Source organism: Pelophylax lessonae (assembly GCF_965119305.1).
Source record: "Pelophylax lessonae genome assembly, chromosome: 10".
NCBI classification, from domain to species: domain Eukaryota; kingdom Metazoa; phylum Chordata; class Amphibia; order Anura; family Ranidae; genus Pelophylax; species Pelophylax lessonae.
Window position 1 is genome coordinate 19,605,227 of NC_138777.1, and position 24,342 is coordinate 19,629,568.

The following is a 24,342-nucleotide window of genomic DNA, read 5'->3' on the forward strand; positions in this document are numbered from 1 at the left end:
CCCAACCTGCCTCTGTTGGTTCAGTGCCTGCTGCCCAACCTGCCTCTGCTGCCCAGCCTGCCTCTGTTTGTTCAGTGCCTGCTGCCCAACCTGCCTCTGTTGGTTCAGTGCCCGCTGCCCAACCTGCCTCTGCTGCCCAACCTGCCTCTGTTTGTTCAATGCCTGCTGCTCAACCTGCCTCTGTTTGTTCAATGCCTGCTGCCCAACCTGCCTCTGTTGGTTCAGTGCCTGCTGCCCAACCTGCCTCTGCTGCCCAGCCTGCCTCTGTTTGTTCAGTGCCTTCTGCCCAACCTGCCTCTGTTGGTTCAGTGCCCGCTGCCCAACCTGCCTCTGCTGCCCAACCTGCCTCTGTTTGTTCAGTGCCTGCTGACCAACCTGCCTCTCTTTGTTCAGTGCCTGCTGCTCAACCTGCCTCTGTTTGTTCAATGCCTGCTGCCCAACCTGCCTCTGTTTGTTCAGTGCCTGCTGCCCAACCTGCCTCTGTTGGTTCAGTGCCTGCTGCCCAACCTTCCTCTGTTAGTTCAGTGCCTGCTGCCCAACCTGCCTCTGTTAGTTCAGTGCCTGCTGCCCAACCTGTCTCTGTTGGTTCAGTGCCTGCTGCCCAACCTGCCTCTGTTGGTTCAGTGCCTGCTGCCCAACCTGCCTCTGCTGCCCAGCCTGCCTCTGTTTGTTTAGTGCCTGCTGCCCAACCTACCTCTGTTGGTTCTGTGCCTGCTGCCCAACCTGCCTCTGCTTCTTCAGTGCCTGCTGCCCAACCTGCCTCTGCGGCCCAACCTGCCTCTGTTTGTTCAGTGCCTGTTGCCCAACCTGCCTCTGTTGGTTCAGTGCCTGCTGCCCAACCTGCCTCGGTTTGTTCAGTGCCTGCTGCCCAACCTGCCTATGTTGGTTCAGTGCCTGCTGCCCAACCTGCCTCTGTTGGTTCAGTGCCTGCTGCCCAACCTGCCACTGTTGGTTCAGTGCCTGCTGCCCAACCTGCCTCTGTTTGTTTAGTACAAAGAGCAAATGACTCCTGCACTTGAGGGGTGGCCTTGCGGCTGGAATCCTGAAAATGCGATTCAGGTCAAATCATAGTAAATTCAGGCTGTGCTGCCACTCTCAACGGGTCGTGGTAACCCAAAGCAGATACTGGAAAAGAGAAATGGACAGAGGGCGCACCAGCCTAGCGCATTGTCTTTAAAACAATTTATTGTAATAGACATGTATACACATTATACTCACAAAACGATTATGAAACACGGGCAATAAGCAATGAGGGACCATCAGGGGTTTCAACTGGGCATCCTCAGCTGCCGCAGGCCGTGGAAGGATGTAGACCTCCAAAAAAACGCTTACGCGTTTCGGGGTGTTCCCCCTTCATCAGCTCTAATATATAATGTGTATACATGTCCATTACAATAAATTGTTTTAAAGATAATGCACTAGGCTGGTGCACCCTCTGTCCATTTCTCTTTTCCAGTATCTGTTTGTTCAGTGCCTGCTGCCAAACCTGCCTCTCTTTGTTCAATGCCTGCTGCTCAACCTGCCTCTGTTTGTTCAGTGCCTGCTGCCCAACCTGCCTCTGTTGCCTAACCTGCATCTGGTGGCAAGTGACGTGGCAAGTGATGTGGCAAGTGACAAACTGCATCTGGTGGCAGGTAACATGGCAAGTGACAAGCTGCATCTGGTGGCAGGTGACTGTGGCAATCTGGTGGCAGGCGATGGTGGCAAGTGACAGGCTGCATCTGGTGGTGGGTGACGTGGCAAGTGACAATCCGCATCTGGTGGCAGGCAATGTGGGAAGTGACAATCCCTATCTGGTGGCAAGTGACTTGGCAAGTGACAATCCGCATCTGGTAGCAAAAGACAATCTGCATCTGGTGGCAAGTGATGTGGCAAGTGATAAGCTGCATCTGGTGGCAAGTGACGTAGTAAATGACAATCCGCCTCTGGTGGCAGGCAACGTGGCAAGTGACAATCCGCATCTGGTGGCCAACGTGGCAAATGAGGTGGCAAGTGATGTGGCAAGTGACAAGCTGCATCTGATGGCAGGTGATGTTGCAAGTGACAATCCGCATCTGGTGGCAAGTGAAAATATGCATCAAGTGGCAAGTGACATGGCCAGTGACAAGCTGAATCTGGTGGCAGGTGACACACTCAGGGCTCCCACTGATTCTGCATTATAGTGAGTTATACTACCCCCCCCCCCCCCCCCAGGCCTTGCTTGGTATAACTTTCATCCATGCAGAAGTTCCCCAATGTCAAAAAGGTTGGGGACCTACAGCATTTCCCTCTATTCCATCCCTCTGGCAGCTACGTAAAGGGTTATGTAGGGAGGTAATAGGAGGAGCAGAGGAGCTGGGCCAGCAAAGGCAGTACGATATGACATGCAAGGATGAAGGGGGATGTGCTGGGGAGTTGACTCTCTCGGAGAATCACATTTCTAGCTTCTTCAAAGCCACATTACAAGTGAATAGAAAATCATTTATGGAAAGGAAAATCGCTGCAAGTAAGCATTTAAACAACTTGATTTTCTTGTGTTTTTACCTGCAATTTTTTTTACGGTTGATGACAGGGTCTCTTTAAATCTATTTTAAGGGCATTCACTATCCATTCTTACAATTTCTTTTTCTTTTTATAGAACTGGAGGCAGCGAATGTGGAATTTTCATCGCTCTCAGTCGCATTGTTTCTCAGATAGAGATGGATAGTTCTGTAGATGTGTACAATACAGTTAATGACTTACTGCTGTGCCGGCCGTCCATGATACAGACTAAGGTAAGTGCTGTTTTATGTTGTGTATTGCCCATCTCTCAATATTATCCATCATAAGAGAAGGAAAGGTGTGTAGAGTGGGGTGTATATTTCTTTGGATGCAGCAGGTCCTATGGAGATGAATTCCCGTACTAGGCAAAGTGGGTCAAACGCAACCCCTTCTGCATTTGGCATTGAAATGCTTTCCAGTATTTAAATGCCAAATGCAGCATTCATCAACAAAGGCCATCAAACCCTCAGGGCTCGTTCACACTTGAGGTTGGGGGAGGGGCAGTAAAAACATACAGTTGAGCTGTGTTTTTACTGCCCTGCCCCCACTGCTTCCTCTTACACTGCAAAGACAAAGGACTGGGGTGTGCACATGCTTTGACCACAATGCTTTGCAGAAACCACCCGTCAGCACCCAACCCAACCCATTCAAGTAAAAGCACGCATGTGATTTTAGGAGTTAAAACAAGCAGTGAAGAAGCAACAAAATGCCTCCTCACCAGGGGCGTAACTACAGGGGTTGCAATTGCAATTGGGCCCCATGCTCCAGGGCCTGTGTGGCTTACCTGTACACCTGGATAGGAGGGGTGGCGGGGGGCAGCATGTAGAGAAATCACTGTCCTCCTTTTTCCTCCTGTAGCTGCAGGAGGAAAATAGAGGAGATTGGTTCTTCTGTATGCTGCCCCCGCCACTCCTCCTATCCAGTTCACTTGTGCTCTGCTGTCTCTGGGCCCCTGTGTGCTCCTCTGGTTCCCCCCCCCCCCACTGTGCTGCCCCCCCACCCTACTGTGCTGCCCCCCCCCCCCCCCACTGTGCTCCCTCCCCTCTCCTGCTGGCTGCTGCAGGGGATGTGTCACAATAGAGAACCAGGAAGGGTCGGTAAATATGCAATTTACCAGCTCCTTCCTTTTCTGAATGGACAGAGTCATAGTCAGTGACATTGTACAAAAATTTAACAAAATGATAAAAAATAATACAATTAAAATACCAAAAAATAAAAACTACTGACACCAGTGGGTGAACTTCCAGGATCACAAAGGTCACACTTGCAACCAGGCCCTGGCATTCCACCAACGTGGGGAGGCCCGAAGATGGCAGGAAGGGGGCCCACTGCAGAACTTGTGAAAGGGTCTGTAATAAAGGGCCCCAGGATCAGTGGGAAAAGCCCCATGTTTAAAGGGAAGGGCCCCAGCCAGGGGTCCGGGTGGCCCTTCATGGTTTCTTGCACTGGGACCCTGAGGGTTCTAGTTATGCCTCTGCTCCTCACCGCCTGTAAAACACACATTGAAAAGTGATCCACTCACTGCAGATCCTAATTCCGAAGGCTAAAAATATGTATTTAACCACTGCAGCCCCAGAATGATTTACGCCCCCTTAATGACCAGGCCATTTGTTTGCGATTCGGCACTGTGTTAATTTAACTGACAATTGCACGTGCGACGCTGTACCCAAATAAAATTGATGTCCTTTTTTCCCCACAAACAGCGTTTTCTTTTGATGGTATTTGATCACCTCTGCGGTTTTTATTTTTTGCGCTATAAACAAAAAAATAAGCGACAATTTTGAAAAAAAAAAAACAATATTTTTTACTTTCTGCTATAAAAAAATCCAAAAAAAATCCAAAAAAAATCAAATTTTTTCATCCTTTTAGGCCAATTTGTATTCTGCTACATATTTTTGGTAAAAAAAAATCCCAATAAGCGTATATTGATTGGTTTGTGCAAAAGTTATCGTGTCTACAAACTATGGGATATTTTTATGGCATTTTTATTTATTTTTTTACTAGTAATGGCAGCGATCAGTGATTTTTCGTAGGATTGCGACATAGCGGAGGACAGATCGGACACCTAACTGACACTTTTGACACTTTTTTTGGAGACCGGTGACATTTTTACAGGAATCAGTGCTAAAAATATGCACTGTCACTGTACTAATGACACAGGCATTGAAGGGGTCATTAAAGGGTTAAATGTGTCCCTAGGGCAGTGATGGTGAACCTTGGCACCCCAGATGTTTTGGAACTACATTTCCCATCATGCTCATGCACTCTGCAAAAGATAAACAAAACCAGGCGCACATCCAACCTAGTGTTTTTTGATTATCTTTTGCACATTGTTCTCTTCCGCCACCCAGTGGAGTTGACTGGAGCAGCAGCCACCTAGCTTTAATATACTATGTTTTGGAAGGAAGACACACAAGCTACGTTTGGACTGATATGATAAGCGCACGGATGGTGAATATGACCTTGTGTGTATATATGTTGTGCTCATGTACTCTGCAGTGTAGCTCAGCATCATGGTAAATGTAGTTCCAGAACATCTGGGGTGCCAAGATTTGCCATCACTGCCCTAGGGGGTGCTTGCTAACTGTGTGGGGGTTGCTCTGAATGGGGGAAGACAGAGATACATGTTCCTGCTTAGCAGGAACACAAGATCTCTATCTTCTCCCCTGTCAGAACGGCGATCTGCCTTGTTTACATCAGCTGATCGCCGTTCTGCCTGTCTCAGGAACAATCGCGGTTGGCTGGTGGACATCGGGTCCACCAGACCTGCTGAATGGCTCAACCTCTGTCTAATCAGCATGCAATCGCACCTCCCATGGCACGGGGGCACCACCTAGTGGCTATTGCACGAAATGACGTACAGGTACGTGATTTCGCACAATAGAGCCACTTTGCAGCAGTAAATGTATGTCAGGCAGTCAATACGGTCCACGATTCCGGGCAGTGAGTACAAGGCCAACTAGAGGACATCGGCCCTCAGGCCACCCTAATGAAGTCTTTTTCTGATTGTTTGGTCAGAGACATTCACACCAGTGACCTGATGGATGTCATTTTCTAGGGCTCTGGCCATGCTCATCCTGTTACTCTATGCCCAAGGAGCAGATAACGGTCCTGCTAATGGGTTAAGGACCTTCTATGGTCCTGTCCAGCTCTCCTAGAGTAACTGCCTGTCTCCTGGAATCTCCTCCATGCTCTTGAGACTGTGCTGGGAGACACAGCAAACCTTCTGGCAATGGTACATATTGATGTGCCATCCTGGAGGAGTTGGACTGCCTGTGCAACTTCTATAGCAGGGATATGCAAACTGTGGCCCTCCAGCTGTTGTAAAACTACAAGTCCCATCATGCCTCTGCTTCTGGGTGTCATGCTTGTGGCTGTCAAAGTCTTGCTATGCCTCATGGGACTTGTAGTTCTGCAACATCTGGAGGGCCACAGTTTGCATATCTCTGCTCTATAGGGTCCGGGTATCACCTCATGCTACCAGTAATGACACTGACCCTAGCCAAATGCAAAACTAGCGAAAAACAGAAAGAAAAGATGAGAAGGGAATAAAAAAATGTCAGTGCCCTCCACCTGTAAAACCATTCCTGTTTTGGAGGTTGTCTCATTGTTGCCCATTTAGTGCACCTGTTGGTAATTTTATTAACAACAAAGCAGCTGAAAATGATTAACAACCCCCTCTGCTACTTAATTGACCAGATCAATATGCCAAGAGTTTATTTAACTTGAGGCTATACTCTGATTAAAAAGTGTTCCTTTACTTTTTTTTTTGAGCAGTGTATTTTAAATTGTATTGAGGTGGTGCATACAGGAATTACAATGTACAAAGTGCAGTATCCCATACCAAAGCATCCGATGTCACAGCTAATTGGTGTAGAGATGCCAGAACAATGACATGTGATTACATAAAAACCAAAAAAACCTGCACTAAGTGGATAGTAATAATGAAAGTGACTGTGAAAGCAGCTTATACACTTGGTCTACAGAAATCCAAAAATATAAAGTACAAATAGTGCAGCGCTAACGTGATATAGTGTGAACCATATAATACATGATATAAAAATAAATAACCGCGCTAAGCCAAAGAGAAAGCAGCAGCTGTAGTGGGAGTCACTAGATAGAAAATGTATATAAAGAGCTGCGCTAAATTGATGGTAGGCTAGAGTCACCCAGCATAAACACAATAATTGTACGTAATGGTAAAATATATGTTACACCAACAATAGCAATATTGGCTTACATGGTATTTTATATATACACCAATGGCAATAAACTTTATGCCTCACAAACAAATATATGGTATTTAATGTATACACCAAATGGCAATAAAACTTTATGCCTTTACAAACGGATATAAATATATCACAAATCACATAATCAACCAGAATCCACCGTGGGGTACCGCACTGCCACTGTATTCCTGAACAGATGCCCCGAGCTGGTAAAGGAGCCCCTCGGCGTTCCACGTCCCAATAAAGAGAAGGGAGCAATAGTGTAGTACGTACACACAGTTTATTCATATAAAAAGGTTATAAAAACTTACATCAATGTTAAAACATAAGCGCTTGTATATCTATTGCTGCCGCCCGACTTCCGGGTCGCGTTGTGGTGACGTCAGCACACCTTTCCCTACGCCGTTTCGTGATACCTCACGTCTTCCAGGGGATGCGGGCGGCGCGCTGACGCACCACTTAAATAACAAATAGCGGACCGCCCCCTCCGGTGTCTCACAGAGCCGACGCCGCCATCTTAACTGCTGGACCGCCAATACCTCTAAGGATCGGCATCCTAGGCAAGGCGGACAGAAGAATAAACACTGGATTTTGGAACCAAAGCCACCGGAAGAGGCTGGACCCGTATCAAAAATCACATATTACAAATCAAAAACATAAACATACATCCAACTAATTTAAAGTTGCCCGTGATGCTGCATTCGAAGTTGGTAGATTCACAAATTACCTTAATCTGGTACAGAATTCACATATGGGCAAGACGCCCAATCGGCCATCTTAAATACTGGCAAATGGGAATTGAATCACAAACACCATATTCATTATAAATCTACAAAGGGGACAGTGTAAATATATGTTTAAAATTAGTCCACCGAGGCGGACATAAAAATTATAAATATATTGGGCTCAAATGGAAAAATCTCCAGTTAGGACAAATCCCAAACGAAAAGATGTATTATTACAGATTATTATCCATGGCCCATAACAATAAAAATAAAATTAAAATTGCATAAATAATACATTATAAACAAACATAATGTGAAAGGCTATTAAAAAATATAATATATTAAGGCCATTCCCCATCTGGCAATGATCCCAAACCCGTATAGCATCAATGCAACATCATGGGAGGCATATAGACACTAATGTTATAAGTTCATGTTCAATTAAATTAAATTGTGTGGATTAATAAATGTGTGTCAAACACGGCCAAATAGGCCCTAAAACCACATATCACACTCTAAACTTAAATTAAATATATCAAACAACCCTCAGCAGGAAACTTGGATTCATAACTAGGAAACATGTTCAAGAAAAGGGGGGACTAAAGAAATGGGCCCAGATATACAAGTAGACCTCAAGAATTATCTATGAATGCGTTCACATCCGTATCGATATTCAAACCGAACGGAGTGAACGTCTTCATCTTGTAGATCCAGGTCATCTCAAGCTTGGATAGTCCCCTAACAAAGGGTTCCCCTCTCCAGTGAGGAGAGAATTTATCAATCCCGAGGAACATAGTGCCTCGGGGGTCCTTATTATGTTTAATCCTATAGTGGTTGGAAACAGAATGTTTCCTAAAGCCCTTCTTAATGTTAGCAATGTGCTCGTTGCAGCGCACCTAAAAAGGCACGCTTGGTCCTGCCAATATATTGCAGGCCACACGGGCACTGCAACAAGTACACAATCCCTGTAGTGGTACAGGAAATACAGGGCTTAATAGGGAAACTGATGCCCAAGCTAGTGGAATGGATTTCTCTGGTATTCCTCTGCTTACATGCGTTAAAATAGCACGTTTGACAGCGGTTACATTTATAGTAACCCTTAAGCTGACTAAAAAAGGTAGGCTTTGGCCCTGGTGCATCAAGAACATTCGGTGCCAATTTATCACGCAGAGTTGTGGCACCCCTAAAGATGATTCTAGGTTTCATGGGTAAAACATCTCTCAAAATCCGATCATTCTTTAGGATATGCCAGTGTCGTTCTATAATATTTTTTATCCTTCTGTGCTGAGTAGAAAAGGTAGTCACAAAGGGAGCGGTATAGGCAGGCTGTGTGTTAGCTGGTCTAGTGGAACCAGTCAACATAACAGATCTATCCATGGCCCCCACTTTTTTGAGGGTCTCGGTCAGGAAAGGTTCCTCATAACCCTTATCCAAGAAGCGGTCAGTAAAAGTTTGTGCCTGGCGCTCAAAATCCTCGCGATGAGTACAATTACGCTTGAGCCGCATGTACTGCCCCTTAGGGACTGCCTGCAGCCAAGGGGAGTGATGACAGCTATCTGTCGGAATGTAAGCATTCCTGTCAGTTGTTTTGAAACATGTCCTAGTGATAAACTTTACATCATCACGAGAAATGGTTAGGTCCAGAAAGTTAATGGACTCCTGGCTGGCTTCAAAACTGAGCTTAATACCTCTACTGTTGTTGTTCAGTTCTTGCATAAACACATCCAGCTCTGCTCTAGGCCCATCCCATAGGAGGAGGACGTCATCAATGTACCTGGCCCAGAGTAGAATCTGGGGCTTGGCAATATTATAGATGACGTCCTCCTCCCATTGGGCCATAAAGAGGTTAGCGAGTGAGGGGGCATACTTCGCCCCCATCGCCACACCCCTGTCCTGGCGGTAAAATTGCCCCCCAAACCATAGGGATAGGATAGGGATGACTATCTGTCCGAAATGAGATGGATCCTTAGTGATTCCGATACCTATACCCCCCTCCCGAGAGATCCGGGTATCCGATATAAGAAAGAATTGGATATTATTGTGTCCAAAGGTCACTCTCTGGGCATTCTGAACAAGAAAGAAAAGGCTTACTTGATACCTAAGGCCCCAAGAACGCCTATCATTTACTATTTGCCAAAGATACATAAGAGCCTCACCTCCCCCCCGGGCCGTCCCATTGTCAGTGGCATAGACTCTGTGATGTCCCGGGTGGGGAGGTATATAGACTCGTATCTTCAGCCTTTGGTGCGGCTCATCCCATCCTATATAAAGGACACTCGGCACGTTATCAACATGCTGGAAACCATTGCTCCTGTTGATGGGTTGTGGCTTGTCACAGCAGATGTGGCATCCCTATATTCTATAATTCCATATAATTTGGGACTGAAGGCTGTGGAGGACTCTCTTATCCGGGATTCAGACATCCCCGCTCTTCAGATCCGGCTGATTATGGATTTATTAAAATTTGCCACCAGATCGAATTACTTCTGGTTTGGGGGGCAATTTTACCGCCAGGACAGGGGTGTGGCGATGGGGGCGAAGTATGCCCCCTCACTCGCTAACCTCTTTATGGCCCAATGGGAGGAGGACGTCATCTATAATAGTGCCAAGCCCCAGATTCTACTCTGGGCCAGGTACATTGATGACGTCCTCCTCCTATGGGATGGGCCTAGAGCAGAGCTGGATGTGTTTATGCAAGAACTGAACAACAACAGTAGAGGTATTAAGCTCAGTTTTGAAGCCAGCCAGGAGTCCATTAACTTTCTGGACCTAACCATTTCTCGTGATGATGTAAAGTTTATCACTAGGACATATTTCAAAACAACTGACAGGAATGCTTACATTCCGACAGATAGCTGTCATCACTCCCCTTGGCTGCAGGCAGTCCCTAAGGGGCAGTACATGCGGCTCAAGCGTAATTGTACTCATCGCGAGGATTTTGAGCGCCAGGCACAAACTCTTACTGACCGCTTCTTGGATAAGGGTTATGAGGAACCTTTCCTGACCGAGACCCTCAAAAAAGTGGGGGCCATGGATAGATCTGTTATGTTGACTGGTTCCACTAGACCAGCTAACACACAGCCTGCCTATACCGCTCCCTTTGTGACTACCTTTTCTACTCAGCACAGAAGGATAAAAAATATTATAGAACGACACTGGCATATCCTAAAGAATGATCGAATTTTGAGAGATGTTTTACCCATGAAACCTAGGGTCATCTTTAGGAGTGCCACAACTCTGCGTGATAAATTGGCACCGAATGTTCTTGATGCACCAGGGCCAAAGCCTACCTTTTTTAGTCAGCTTAAGGGTTACTATAAATGTAACCGCTGTCAAACGTGCTATTTTAACGCATGTAAGCAGAGGAATACCAGAGAAATCCGTTCCACCAGCTTGGGCATCAGTTTCCCTATTAAGCCCTGTATTTCCTGTACCACTACAGGGATTGTGTACTTGTTTCAGTGCCCGTGTGGCCTGCAATATATTGGCAGGACCAAGCGTGCCTTTCAGGTGCGCTGCAACGAGCACATTGCTAACATTAGGAAGGGCTTTAGGAAACATTCTGTTTCCAACCACTATAGGATTAAACATAATAAGGACCCCCGAGGCACTATGTTCCTCAGGATTGATAAATTCTCTCCTCACTGGAGAGGGGAACCCTTTGTTAGGGGACTATCCAAGCTTGAGATGACCTGGATCTACAAGATGAAGACGTTCACTCCGTTCGGTTTGAATATCGATACGGATGTGAACGCATTCATAGATAATTCTTGAGGTCTACTTGTATATCTGGGCCCATTTCTTTAGTCCCCCCTTTTCTTGAACATGTTTCCTAGTTATGAATCCAAGTTTCCTGCTGAGGGTTGTTTGATATATTTAATTTAAGTTTAGAGTGTGATATGTGGTTTTAGGGCCTATTTGGCCGTGTTTGACACACATTTATTAATCCACACATGTTAATTTAATTGAACATGAACTTATAACATTAGTGTCTATATGCCTCCCATGATGTTGCATTGATGCTATACGGGTTTGGGATCATTGCCAGATGGGGAATGGCCTTAATATATTATATGATTTAATAGCCTTTCACATTATGTTTGTTTATAATGTATTATTTATGCAATTTTAATTTTATTTTTATTGTTATGGGCCATGGATAATAATCTGTAATAATACATCTTTTCGTTTGGGATTTGTCCTAACTTGAGATTTTTCCATTTGAGCCCAATATATTTATAATTTTTATGTCCGCCTCGGTGGACTAATTTTAAACATATATTTACACTGTCCCCTTTGTAGATTTATAATGAATATGGTGTTTGTGATTCAATTCCCATTTGCCAGTATTTAAGATGGCCGATTGGGCGTTCTGCCCATATGTGAATTCTGTACCAGATTAAGGTAATTTGTGAATCTACCAACTTCGAATGCAGCATCACGGGCAGCTTTGAATTAGTTGGATGTATGTTTATGTTTTTGATTTGTAATATGTGATTTTTGATACGGGTCCAGCCTCTTCCGGTGGCTTTGGTTCCAAAATCCAGTGTTTATTCTTCTGTCCGCCTTGCCTAGGATGCCGATCCTTAGAGGTATTGGCGGTCCAGCAGTTAAGATGGCGGCGTCGGCTCTGTGAGACACCGGAGGGGGCGGTCCGCTATTTGTTATTTAAGTGGTGCGTCAGCGCGCCGCCCGCATCCCCTGGAAGACGTGAGGTATCACGAAACGGCGTAGGGAAAGGCGTGCTGACGTCACCACAACGCGACCCGGTTATGTGCTTATGTTTTAACATTGATGTAAGTTTTTATAACCTTTTTATATGAATAAACTGTGTGTACGTACTACACTTTTGCTCCCTTCTCTTTATTGGGACGTGGAACGCCGAGGGGCTCCTTTACCAGCTCGGGGCATCTGTTCAGGAATACAGTGGCAGTGCGGTACCACACGGTGGATTCTGGTTGGCCCATTTGTGGATATATGTGTCATGCTCATAACCCAATGAGCTCTGGTAAGCTTAACTTGAGCTCTTTGCATGTGGCACCTTTGTGGAATTAGGCACATAGGAAGTGGTGTGTGTTTCATTCTTTCACCGGACACCTTTAACCTACATGGACCTTTATTGATGGACTTGATTCTCCTTCACATTCATATACCTATGCCTGTAGTTATGTGATTTGTGATATATTTATATCCGTTTGTGAGGCATAAAGTTTTATTGCCATTTGGTGTATACATTAAATACCATATATTTGTTTGTGAGGCATAAAGTTTATTGCCATTGGTGTATATATAAAATACCATATAAGCCAATATTGCTATTGTTGGTGTAACATATATTTTACCATTACGTACAATTATTCTGTTTATGCTGGGTGACTCTAGCCTACCATCAATTTAGCGCAGCTCTTTATATACATATAATACATGAAATTGTAAACATCAATCGTGCAATAAAGTGAAAAAAAAATTGAAAAAAAGTCCATTCAAAGAAAGAAGTTCAAACAGTGATGCACAAGTCCCAGGATGGACAATGACAGAGAGGAGGCTTGAATCCCAAGGAGATGATATAGCAGGAATACACCCATGACAAATGTATCGAATGGCTGCTTACCAGAAGCCTAGGCCTCCAAATTAATGGAAAGGCCACACACGCTTGGATGTAAATAACTATATATTCCCTCCTTTGGAAACCAGGGCAAAAGATGTTCCTCTACTAGACCCTCTTGCAATAAAACTCCAAGCAAGTTATCAACCACATGTATGGAGAGGAAATGAAAAAGCACATAGCGTAATCCAGTATAAAATAAATTAAAGAAATTTATTCCATAATGCACTTACATGGCATTTACTTGCATATTCACATCAATAAAAGCCAGAAATTGCGATAAAACCATGGCGTCCCACGTGTATTAGGAAGCCGGCGTCTAGGGGGCGTGGTAACGTCCGGTACCGCCCGACCGGTTTCGTCATACGTGACGTCGTCCGGGGCGTGGTAATGAGATGTGATTGACTTCTATGTGTTACCAAATTTGGCACACATTTTTCCTTTATTAAATAATCCCACATGTTCTCTGTCTCTTTTCAGGATGAGTATATATTCCTGCACAGCTGTACACTGGATATCATCAGAGCTAGAGACCAGAGAAACGGTGACATGGGATACGCTGAGCCAGAGGGAAATAACGACTATCAGAGCATCTCAGATGAGCAGAATTATGAAAGAGTTCTCAATCGTTACAACTCCAGAACCAAAGATTATGAAACTTTATACGCTTCCACTATTAACATCTGACCGGTATCTCAACTGAGTAAAGGAGGAGTCACAGATGTGGCAAATGAAAGACAAAAGCTCGATTGTCCTAAAGGACCCTTTATGATAAAATAATATATTTATTAAGTTTGTTTCCCTTTCTGATTGATGATGAAGAGGGGGGTTATGATTGAATGGAAAAGTATTTTGTATAAGGTCTAGCATTTTGTGACTGGCTTCATTTCTTGGCACAATCCCAAAAATATATAAAGTATTCAAAGGATACATTCAAAGATACCCAATCCATACCCTCCTACAGCAGTGGAAATACAGGAGGATTCCCAGGTATTATATGCAGACTTGTATAAAGTACTCGAAATTTCTACTTGAGTAAAAGTACAAGTGCTCGATCAAAAAGTGACTTAAGTAGAAGTGGAAGTGCTCGCAGAAAAAGTTACTTAAGTGGAAGTACTAAAGTATTCAACATTTTTTTTACCTAAGTATTGCAAGTAGTTTTTTCAAAAAAATTGCTACTTAAGTACTAAAAGTAAAAAGTACCAGTAGTTTTGAAAAAAAAATTCTACTCAAGTACTGAAAGTAGAAGTACTGTTATGTAGTTATTAAAGAAAGAAGTCAAAAGTTTGAACATCATATTGTTTTTTATTATTTGAATTTATTTCAAATGATTTATTCAAATGATTAACCTAAAGGACAATCACAATTCCTTAGGCTGTAACTTTTTGTAAACAAAAAACAGATAAAGTCCCTCCCTTCCCCTTTTAAAGCATCCCTCCTTCTCTTCCCAGCCTGTTTTTTTTTCTCCACAGCTTATTGGTGCACAAAATCATATATAAACCAATGTGATATACAACAATATATTCCAATAATGAAATAAAGGAAGAGTGTATGAAATCTAAGTCAATAAAAAGTTCAAAATATTGTGAATCTTCAAATATATATATGTGACAAAACAAGATGAATATAATTTCATATCTGCTGTTAATGGGAAAGAACCTCCCAACCAGGGCCGGCCTTAGGTGTTCAAGCGCCCTGTGCGAGCTGATCCTGTGGCGCCCCCACCAGCGCCCTGCACATTTTTTCTTGCACTTTTTTTGCACTTCATTTGACTTTTTTTATGATCACTACAAACTTAGCCCCCCTTACATTAGAGACCCCCCTTACATCAGAGACCCCCCAACGGAGTCCCCCTTACAACAGAAACCCCCCAACGGAGCCCCCTTACAACAGAAACCCCCCACAGAGGCCCCACTTACATCAGAGACCCCCACACAGAGCACCCTTACAGCAGAGACCCCCCAGCCCCCACAAAGAGCCCCCTTTACATCAGAGACCCCCCACACAGAGCCCCCTTACATCAAAGACCCCCCACACAGAGCCCCCTTACATCAGAGACCGCCATACAGAGCCCCCTTTACATCAGAGACCCCCCCACACACACACAGAGCTCCCCTAACATCAGAGACCCCCCACAGAGCCCCCTTACATCAGAGCCCCCCACACAAAGCCCCCCTTACATCAGAGACCCCAACACAGAGCCCCCTTACATCAGAGACCATCCCCACACAAAGCCCCCTTACTTTAGAGACCCCTCACACAAAGCCCCCCTTACATCAGAGACCCCAACACAGAGCCCCCTTACATCAGAGACCATCCCCACAGAGCCCCCCTTACATCAGAGCTCCCCCCCCCATAGAGCCCCCCACAGAGCTCCCCTTACATCAGAGCCCCTCCACACAGAGCTACCCTTACATCAGAGCCCCCCACATCAGAGCCCTCCCACACAGAGTCCCCCTTACATCAGAGACCCCCCCCCACACAGAGCCCCCTTACATCAGAGACCCCCCACACATCAGAGACCCCTTATATCAGAGACCCCCACACAGAGCCCCCTTACATCAGAGACCCCCCTTACACCAGAGACCCCCCACACAGAGCCCCCTTACATCAGAGACCCCCCACACAGAGCCCCCTTACATCAGAGACCCCCCTTACACCAGAGATCCCCCACACAGAGCCCCCTTACATAAAAGACCCCCCACACAGCGCCCCCTTACATCAGAGACCCCCCACACAGAGCCCCCTTACATCAAAGACCCCCCACACAAAGCCCCCTTTACATCAGAGACCCCCTTACATCAGAGACCCCCCACACAAAGCCCCCTTACTTTAGAGACCCCTCACACAAAGCCCCCCTTACATCCAGAGACCCCAACACAGAGCCCCCTTACATCAGAGACCATCCCCACAGAGCCCCCCCTTGCATCAGATCCCCCCCATAGAGCCCCCCTACATCAGAGCCCCTCCACACAGAGCTCCCCTTACATCAGAGCCCCCCTTACATCAGAGACCCCCCTTACATCAGAGACCCCCCACACAGAGCCCCCTTACATCAGAGACCACCCACACAAAGCCCCCCCTTACATCAGAGACCCCCCCCCATGTTTCCCTTAACCAAGATGGCCGCCAGTGCCTCGATCGCACTGCGCATGCGCACGTGCCTCTACTGCGCGGTCGCCGGAATCCCCGCCTCCCAGCGCCGAGACATCAGCAAATAGAGATAAGGAGGGGAGGAGCGGAGTGGCCGAAGGCCGCCACACATGTCAGAGCGCCGAGAGGCGCATGTGGGAGCACTCCACGCCGGCCCAGCGGAAGCCTGGAGCGGAACAAGGCTACCCAAATGGCCAGAGACCAGGTACCCATGAAAAAGGGGGGTATCTTTACCTTTGCCTTCCTATAGAAAAGGGGAGGGGAGGGGGGAAGGCAGAATAGGGAGGATAATTGAAAGAGTAGGAGAGAGCAGTAAGGAGGGAAACCAAACAAAAAAGGGAAAGGCAGAGAAAAGTAACGAGTAACGATGCAGCCCAAAAAAAAAATATCGGAGTAGAAGTATCGAAATCATCGAAAAAATGTAGTGAAGTAAAAGTAGAAGTAGGAGAAAAAAATTCTACTCTAGGAAAGTACAGATACCGCATTTCGGTACTTAAGTACAGTACTTAAGTAGTTCTACTTCGTTACTACCCACATCTCTGATTTATATGATGAGTATCATTTGCATTATTCAGCAATGTAGATTGTACTTTATGATGGCTTTGATGTAACCCAATATACTTGTTGCCTATCTTGCCAATTTTATGCACTCAAGTTAAGATGCACATTGCTTAGTATGGAGATACCATCCTTGAACTGTTTATGGTCAAGTACTGTGCCCATGATATATGCCTAAATTGAAAGTTATCTCAAATGGAAATCTAAGTGTACTGCAAAATACCAAGAAATTCTGTAATAACCATTTTAATACTATGTAAATTGTAATGTATATATATTTGTATATATTTTTGTAATAACAATAAAGATAATAAATATAATTTTAATAATCTCTCTCCCCCTCCCTCTCTCTCTTTCTCTCTCTTTTTTTTTTTTTTTACAAATAAATTTTTCTTTTATTAAACATATAAACAGAACAAATAATTACAGCTACAATACATTACTCTGCACAAAAACAAAAAAAAAAACAAAAAAAAATTTTTTGGGAGAGGAAGGGAAGGGGAATACCAACAAAACAATTTAAGGGCTGAAAAGGAAAAAAAAAAAAAAATTATTTTTTAATAAGTTCCTGCTTCTATCATTATGGAACAGGTGACATTGGCACGCCTACAGCATCAATCCAGGCTGACCACACTTTATCAAATTTTTTTGGGAAATTCCTACTACCGTATGTAAAACGGTAGAATGGAAGTGTCTTAGTAACGGCAGCTATCCAGGTTGATCGGGTGGGAGGTTCGGGTAGCAATGAGTGGGTATACTGGAGAGCGTCAAACCCTAGAAGTCTTCCATCTTTAATAACATGTTTCATGGTCACAATCCCTCTGGCATCCCATACCTGAGGATCAGGAAGTTGGTACAAATGTAATAGATTAGGATTACCCCACAACGGAGTGTGGGGGGATATATGTAGAGGTGTGTTATATATCACCCGCGCCCGAGTCCATATCCGCAGCACCGTCTTAATCAGACTGGTTATTTGAGGATGTGCCCGTTCACCCCGGAAAACCAGATTACTAAGGGCCGCATAGGAACCCAGCAATACTGCTTCTAGTGTAACTGCGGAGTTAGTTTTGGGTTGGGAGAACCACCACCGGACCGTCACCAGTACAGCCGCCCAAAAGTACAGCTTAAAGTTAGGAAACGCTAAACCCCCTCTTGCAAGTGGAAGATATAACGTATGCTTTGCGACTCGTGGAGTACGCCCGGCCCATACAAAAGTTGTTACCAAACTATCTAATCTCGAAAAAAAGGTTTTAGTCATATCAATAGGAGAATTACGAAAAAAATACAGAAATTTCGGAAGATAACTCATTTTTAATAAATTAATTCTACCAACCGGGGATAAGGGAAGCATGCGCCATGACGCACACCTTTTATTTAATTGTAAAACTAAAGGGTCGATATTATTTTGCTGGTACACATCCAATGTTGGACCCACTTTGATACCCAGGTACACCATATCCTGTACCCATTTCAACGGTGTCTGAGTATCAATTAAAGGTACCGATGGATGTAGTGGAAAGAGGACAGACTTAGAGCAGTTAATACATATACCTGAAAAACGACCAAAGATGTCGAATAATTGTAGGGCCCTATGTAATGAGGTGGAAGCATCAGCCAAATAAATCAAGGTGTCGTCTGCATACAAGGACAACTTCTCTTCAATGACACCCACTTTAATGCCTCGGACTTGTGGGTCCGCCCGCAACATAATCGCGAGCGGCTCCAGAGCCAAGGCAAACAAAGCCGGAGATAACGGACATCCCTGCCGGGTACCCCTCAATAGAGGGAATTTATCCGACAGGGATGAGTTAGTGCGGACCCTAGCCGTGGGGTTCCCATAAAGAAGCTTAATCCATGACACAAAGTTAGGGCCAAACCCGAAGCTGGCTAGGATCTTCCAAAGAAAAGGCCACTCAACAGAATCAAATGCTTTCTCGGCGTCGAGGGAGGCGACCACACCTGCTCCCTCCCTCGACGCCAAGGCCATATGTGTGAACAATCTCCGGACATTGATATCCGTGCCCCGTTCAGGTATAAATCCGGTTTGATCCGGATGAATCAAGTCTATAATAACACTATTAAGTCGAGTGGCCAAAATCTTTGAAAGGATCTTCCCATCTACATTTAATAAAGAAATAGGTCTATATGATGAACATAATGATGGATCCTTCCCTGATTTAGGGATCACGACGATAACCGCTTCGCTCATTGTTTTAGGGAGTTCCCCCATCGTTTAGAGATCCTACAAGAGTGGCTAATAGATGCGGGCCCAAGAGGTCCATATGGGCCTTATAGAATTCGACGGGAATTCCATCCGGTCCTGGTGTTTTATCCGGTTGTAAGGAAGCCACCACTTCCTGGATCTCCAAAAGAGTAATAGGGGCATCTAATTTGGCCCTATATTTATCGGTTAAGACCGGAAAGTCCACTACCTGCAAATAGTGATCTAATTCATCTCCTGAATAGTTGACCCTAGTATTATATAGGGCCTGATAATAATCAGTGAAATTGTGATTGATGGTTTCTGGATTAGAATGAAGAATGCCTGATTGATCCTGAATGTGTGCTATACTATACCCACTTGTCTGTTCCCTAGAAATTTGCGCAAGCATTTTACCGTTATAGTAGGGTGTATGTAGTTCCGCGCTTAGGATGAGGGGTATATATGTACAACAGAACACCGCACCTAGCTGCTGCTCACTTCAAAAATGTGACCCTAGAAGGGGAGCACTTGAAGAAATAAAAGGGGAAAGGAAGTGATTGGCGCTGCCTGGTGGGGTGTTATGGGAATGTATATGTAGGATACTATGCTTCTAGTAAGATGTCCTATAGAGGCATGTGTAGTAATTTAATATTGGAATCAGTGAATCATCCACTTAAAGTCTGATAAATGACAAACCTGTGTAAAACCAAAGTGGGTCTATGTATAAAAAATATATAATAAAACCCTATATACATAACATCAGTAAATAAATTTCATACGTACAAAATGTGCAAAGAGAAGTGCAAAAAGTGAATAAAAAAGTGAAGTGCTAAAAAAATAAATAAAATTAATCCAATGAAATCCAGTGGTAAATATGTGACCATAAAATAACAATAGGTAAGTATGCTATAAAAATTCTTAATAAATATAGGTAAAGTAATAAATAGCGTATATATGACCCTAAAATGACAATCAATGGGTATGCCCTTAAAGTGCCAGTAAATACAAGTAGAAAAAAATGAATAAATAATTCTCAATAAATAAATAGATAGGTGCAAACGGTGCAAAAGGTGAACCAATTAATTGGTGAAAATATCCGTGCCGAACTAGCGGTACATAAATAAAAAAATGCAGACTAAAAAGTCAATACAAATAATCCCACAAATGAATCCAAGTAAATGTGCCGTCTCAGTGGTTTAAAAAGTCCAAAAAGAGTCCTAAATAGGTGAAGTCAATATATGGTGGATTTGTAGTGCTCTTTTCTCTATGCCCAAAGTATAGTGGGTGGGCAGAAGGAAGATGTGTTCCCCTGAGCCTGGGGTCCTGCGCTTACCAGATTCCCTTACCCCTACAGGGGTAAACAGCGGGTCGATTATTAGGGGATCGCTCCCACACACTGGCAATCAGGATCTCCTATGGCCTTGTTATCACTCCGTGGTAGTAGTGCAGATGTCAGCTCAATAGGTATAAAATAGGAATCCAGTACAGTGCCCGGGTATGTAGGAGAAAAAGGGAAGGAGCCTCCAATAGTGTAAAATTGTTTCACAAAACAGCTTTATTATATAAAAAAGACATGTACTCACAAGGTATAAAATACAAAGATATGCCCGTCTGGCATAGGAGCCGCAACCTCCTCTCTTGCGGTGCACGCCAGAAAGTAGCGTGCGAACCAACCGCCGGATGTGCGTCCCAAGCCTCGGGTTCAGTGGACGGAAATGACGTTTATTAAGAATTTTTCTAGCATACTTACCTATTGTTATTTTATGGTCACATATTTACCACTGGATTTCATTGGATTAATTTTATTTATTTTTTTAGCACTTCACTTTTTTATTCACTTTTTGCACTTCTCTTTGCACATTTTGTACGTATGAAATTTATTTACTGTTGTTATGTATATAGGGTTTTATTATATATTTTTTATACATAGACCCACTTTGGTTTTACACAGGTTTGTCATTTATCAGACTTTAAGTTGATGATTCACTGATTCCAATATTAAATTACTACACATGCCTCTATAGGACATCTTACTAGAAGCATAGTATCCTACATATACATTCCCATAACACCCCACCAGGCAAGCGCCAATCACTTCCTTTCCCCTTTTATTTTACCGTTATACTCTCCTTGTACGAAAATACGTTGGGATTGAGAAAGGAGTTTTTTCTGTGTAATAACTGTACGTATTCCCATTACCTCCCTGGTCAAAGATTGAAATTGTGTATAATGAGTGGGATCTCTAGTTTGAATATACAAATTTTCCATATCTCTAGCCTCTTGTTCTTTTTGCAGTAAATTTGTTCGCCTATATCGTTGGATCTTCCCAATAGCTGTCTGGTAATACCCCCGGGTGCAAACCTTAAAGGCATCCCAGACCATAGCCACTGATGCCGTGCCCGGGTTTATCTCCCAAAAGGCCGCTATTTGGGGCGCCACTAGAGGGTTTATATCAGGATCAGAAATCCAATATCTGGATAATCGCCATAATCTATCAGAGGGGTTGCCAGATAGTTCCATATTTAGGAGAAGTGGAGCATGGTCAGAGATCCCACGAGGAAGAACCCGAATCTCCCGCACCCGAGATAGGAGTGAACCACCTGCAAACATTAAATCAATTCGAGAAAAGGATTTATAAGTGGCGGAATGGCAGGTATATTCCCTAGAGTGGGGATGGTGCCAACGCCATAGATCCGTCAACCCATAAGTCTCAGCCCATTCGGCAAGATCCGATCTGGTGGAAGAATCTCCAGTCATTCTATCCATTTTCGGGTCTGGAACCATATTAAAATCACCCACAATAAGTATGTTATCATTCTCGTATTTTGCAATTTCTTTCAAGATTTTATGCAGCAGCCTGACTGAAGCCGGCGGGGGTATATATAACCCTACCAGCAATAAAGTAAAAGATGATATCTGCAGATTGAGCAAAACAAATCGTCCATCCGGGTCTAGGGAAAGATCCAGTAGTCTAAACGGAAGAGACTTATGGATAAGAACGCTGACTCCACGAGCATACGTAGAAAAGGTAGAGTGGTAATGATGCCCAACCCATGGTTTCTTGAGAGCCAGCGTTCGGGTACCCAACAAGTGGGTCTCCTGAAGGACACATATATGGGGATTAAAAGATTTTAAATATTGGAACACTAAGGAGCGTTTCTGCGGGGAATTCAAACCCCTAGTGTTCCAAGAAATCACCCTTAAAGAATCCCATATCCACTCATAAAACAGTGTATTAAAGTGGAGTTCCACCCTATTTTTATACTTACCTCCATCTTCTCGCTCCGGGTCACCTGAAAAAGAAATGGATAATCGCATATTTTTTTTTTTTTTTACTTACCTCGTAGCGAAGAAAAAATACTTACCTTACTTCCTTCTTCCTCCTTCCTCGGCCGCGGCCCGTCGTCACTTCCTGGCTCTGCAATGATTCCTGGGAGCTGAACGTCATAGCTCCCAGGAATCATTGCGCCTGCACCGGCCCCGACGTCAGTTCCGGGTCGCGCGCGTCATCCCCTTCTAAACAGCTTCTGGGCATGCCCAGAAGCTGTAGAGGGATGACGCGCGCGACCCGGAAGTGACGTCGGGGCCGGCGCAGAGCATCGTGGGACCAAAGAAGGCGGAAGAAGACGCCGAAGGGGATCTCGCTGGCTTCAAGCTGCCCACATCTGAGATGGCAGCGCTGGACAAGACGTTTGCAAGGTAAGTATTTGTCCTAACAGGTAAGTGCAACCCGGGACAGATCAGAGGCTAGCCATTGTGGAATGCACTAGCCCTGACTGTCCCGGGGGTATTAAAAAAAAAAAATCCAGGGTGGAACTCCGCTTTAAGGATAATGAAATGAGTAGTAAATATTACAGTATTCCCCAGGGCCCGGGTGGAGGCTGCTCCATTTGGTATTCATCTGCATTTTTAGTAGCAATTTTGGTATGTATAGATTTGTGTGCCAATGCAAAAAAAAAAAAAAAAAAAAAGAAAAAAGGGGAAAAAAAAAAAAAAAGGAAAAAATTGACTAGTAAATACAATAACAGAGTAATGTTCAAACATCCCCATCCCCCCCACCCCACCCGTCTCCCCAAAATTGGAGAGGGTTTGTATCCCACCCACCGCGGACCTCATAGTCCACCCTAGAGGGTAAGTGTCAAAAAAGGCACTATATTACCCCCCCCCCCTTAAGGAAAAAAAAAAAAAAAAAGGGAGAGGGGAGAAGACTCCGGCGTTCAAAAAGGACAAAAGTAGTTATATATCGAATCACCCAAATATTGGATAAAATTTGGGAAAGTAAACTCTGAGAAGAAAAAAAAAAAAAACATATACATATATATTATCACTAACCATATATATATTATAAATTATCAAAATTTATCATGCATTACAGTTTTCCAGGAAGTCCCAAAAAAAAAAAAAAAAAAATATTCAGTTCCAGTCTTACATATATGTCTCAAGCCAGGATAACACCTCTTTAGGGGAAGAAAAAAAACGCACATGTTCACCATCTTGAACCCGCAATTTAGCCGGGAACAAAGTACTATATTTCAACCCCTTTTCTCTTAACTTAAAACGGGCTTGATCAAACGATTTCCTCTGACGCTGTGTTTCGACAGAATAATCTGGAAAAATAAAAAGTTTACCACCCTCGTATTTCACTTCACCCTGAGAGCGGGCCGCTCGTAAGACAGTGTCCCGGTCACCATAATGTAGGAACCTGAGAATAAATGTGCGGGGAGGGGAGCCAGGAGGCCCTCGTTTCACTGGTATCCGATGCGAACGTACCACTGAAAAAAAAGCAGAGAACTTAGCTTCTGGAAGGATGGACGGGAGTAAGTGCTCAATAAAGGTCACCGGGTTTACACCCTCTGACCCCTCCAGGAGACCAATAATCCGTAGATTGTTCCTGCGATTGCGGTTCTCTGCATCCTCTGCTCGTATCTCCAGCTGCTTAACCCTGGCTTTAAGCAGCTGAACATCCGAGTTATAACCTTTCTGTGCGTCCTCTACCCCTGAAACCCGCATTTCCATCTCGGTGACTCTGTCTCGAAAAGTATCCATATCTTTACGGATAAGTCCAATCTCTGATTGTACACTATCAATTTTAGAGGTCAAGGCTGTCTTACAGTCTACTATGGCATGCATGAGTGTCTCTAAACTTGCAGGCGGCTCTGCGACCCTAATCACTGTTGTCTGGTCGGTCTGAGATGCCATAGTTACTGTAGACTTGGACGGTGAGGTCACCGCTACAACTGCACGGCGTGTCTGTACACCCCCTTTATTTTTGGGCATTCCTCCTAAAAAAAAAAAAAAAAAGGGGGGGGGGGGGAGAAGGCAAACACTCAGACCTCCCAATTC

General features: G+C 44.3%; 1 protein-coding gene across 1 annotated transcript in view; it reads left to right on the forward strand.

Moving 5' to 3' along the window:
- The window catches only part of LOC309565580 (receptor-type tyrosine-protein phosphatase eta-like), a gene marked incomplete at both ends in the record, with an annotated part of 125,960 nt that extends 112,191 nt beyond the window's left edge, over window positions 1–13,769 (forward strand). The window contains 2 exons of the mRNA XM_082270534.1: window positions 2,618–2,753; window positions 13,563–13,769. Of these exons, the coding sequence (XP_082126660.1) occupies window positions 2,618–2,753; window positions 13,563–13,769 (343 nt within the window). The remainder of the gene's footprint in view (window positions 1–2,617; window positions 2,754–13,562) is intronic.
- Window positions 13,770–24,342: the final 10,573 nt, after the last annotated feature.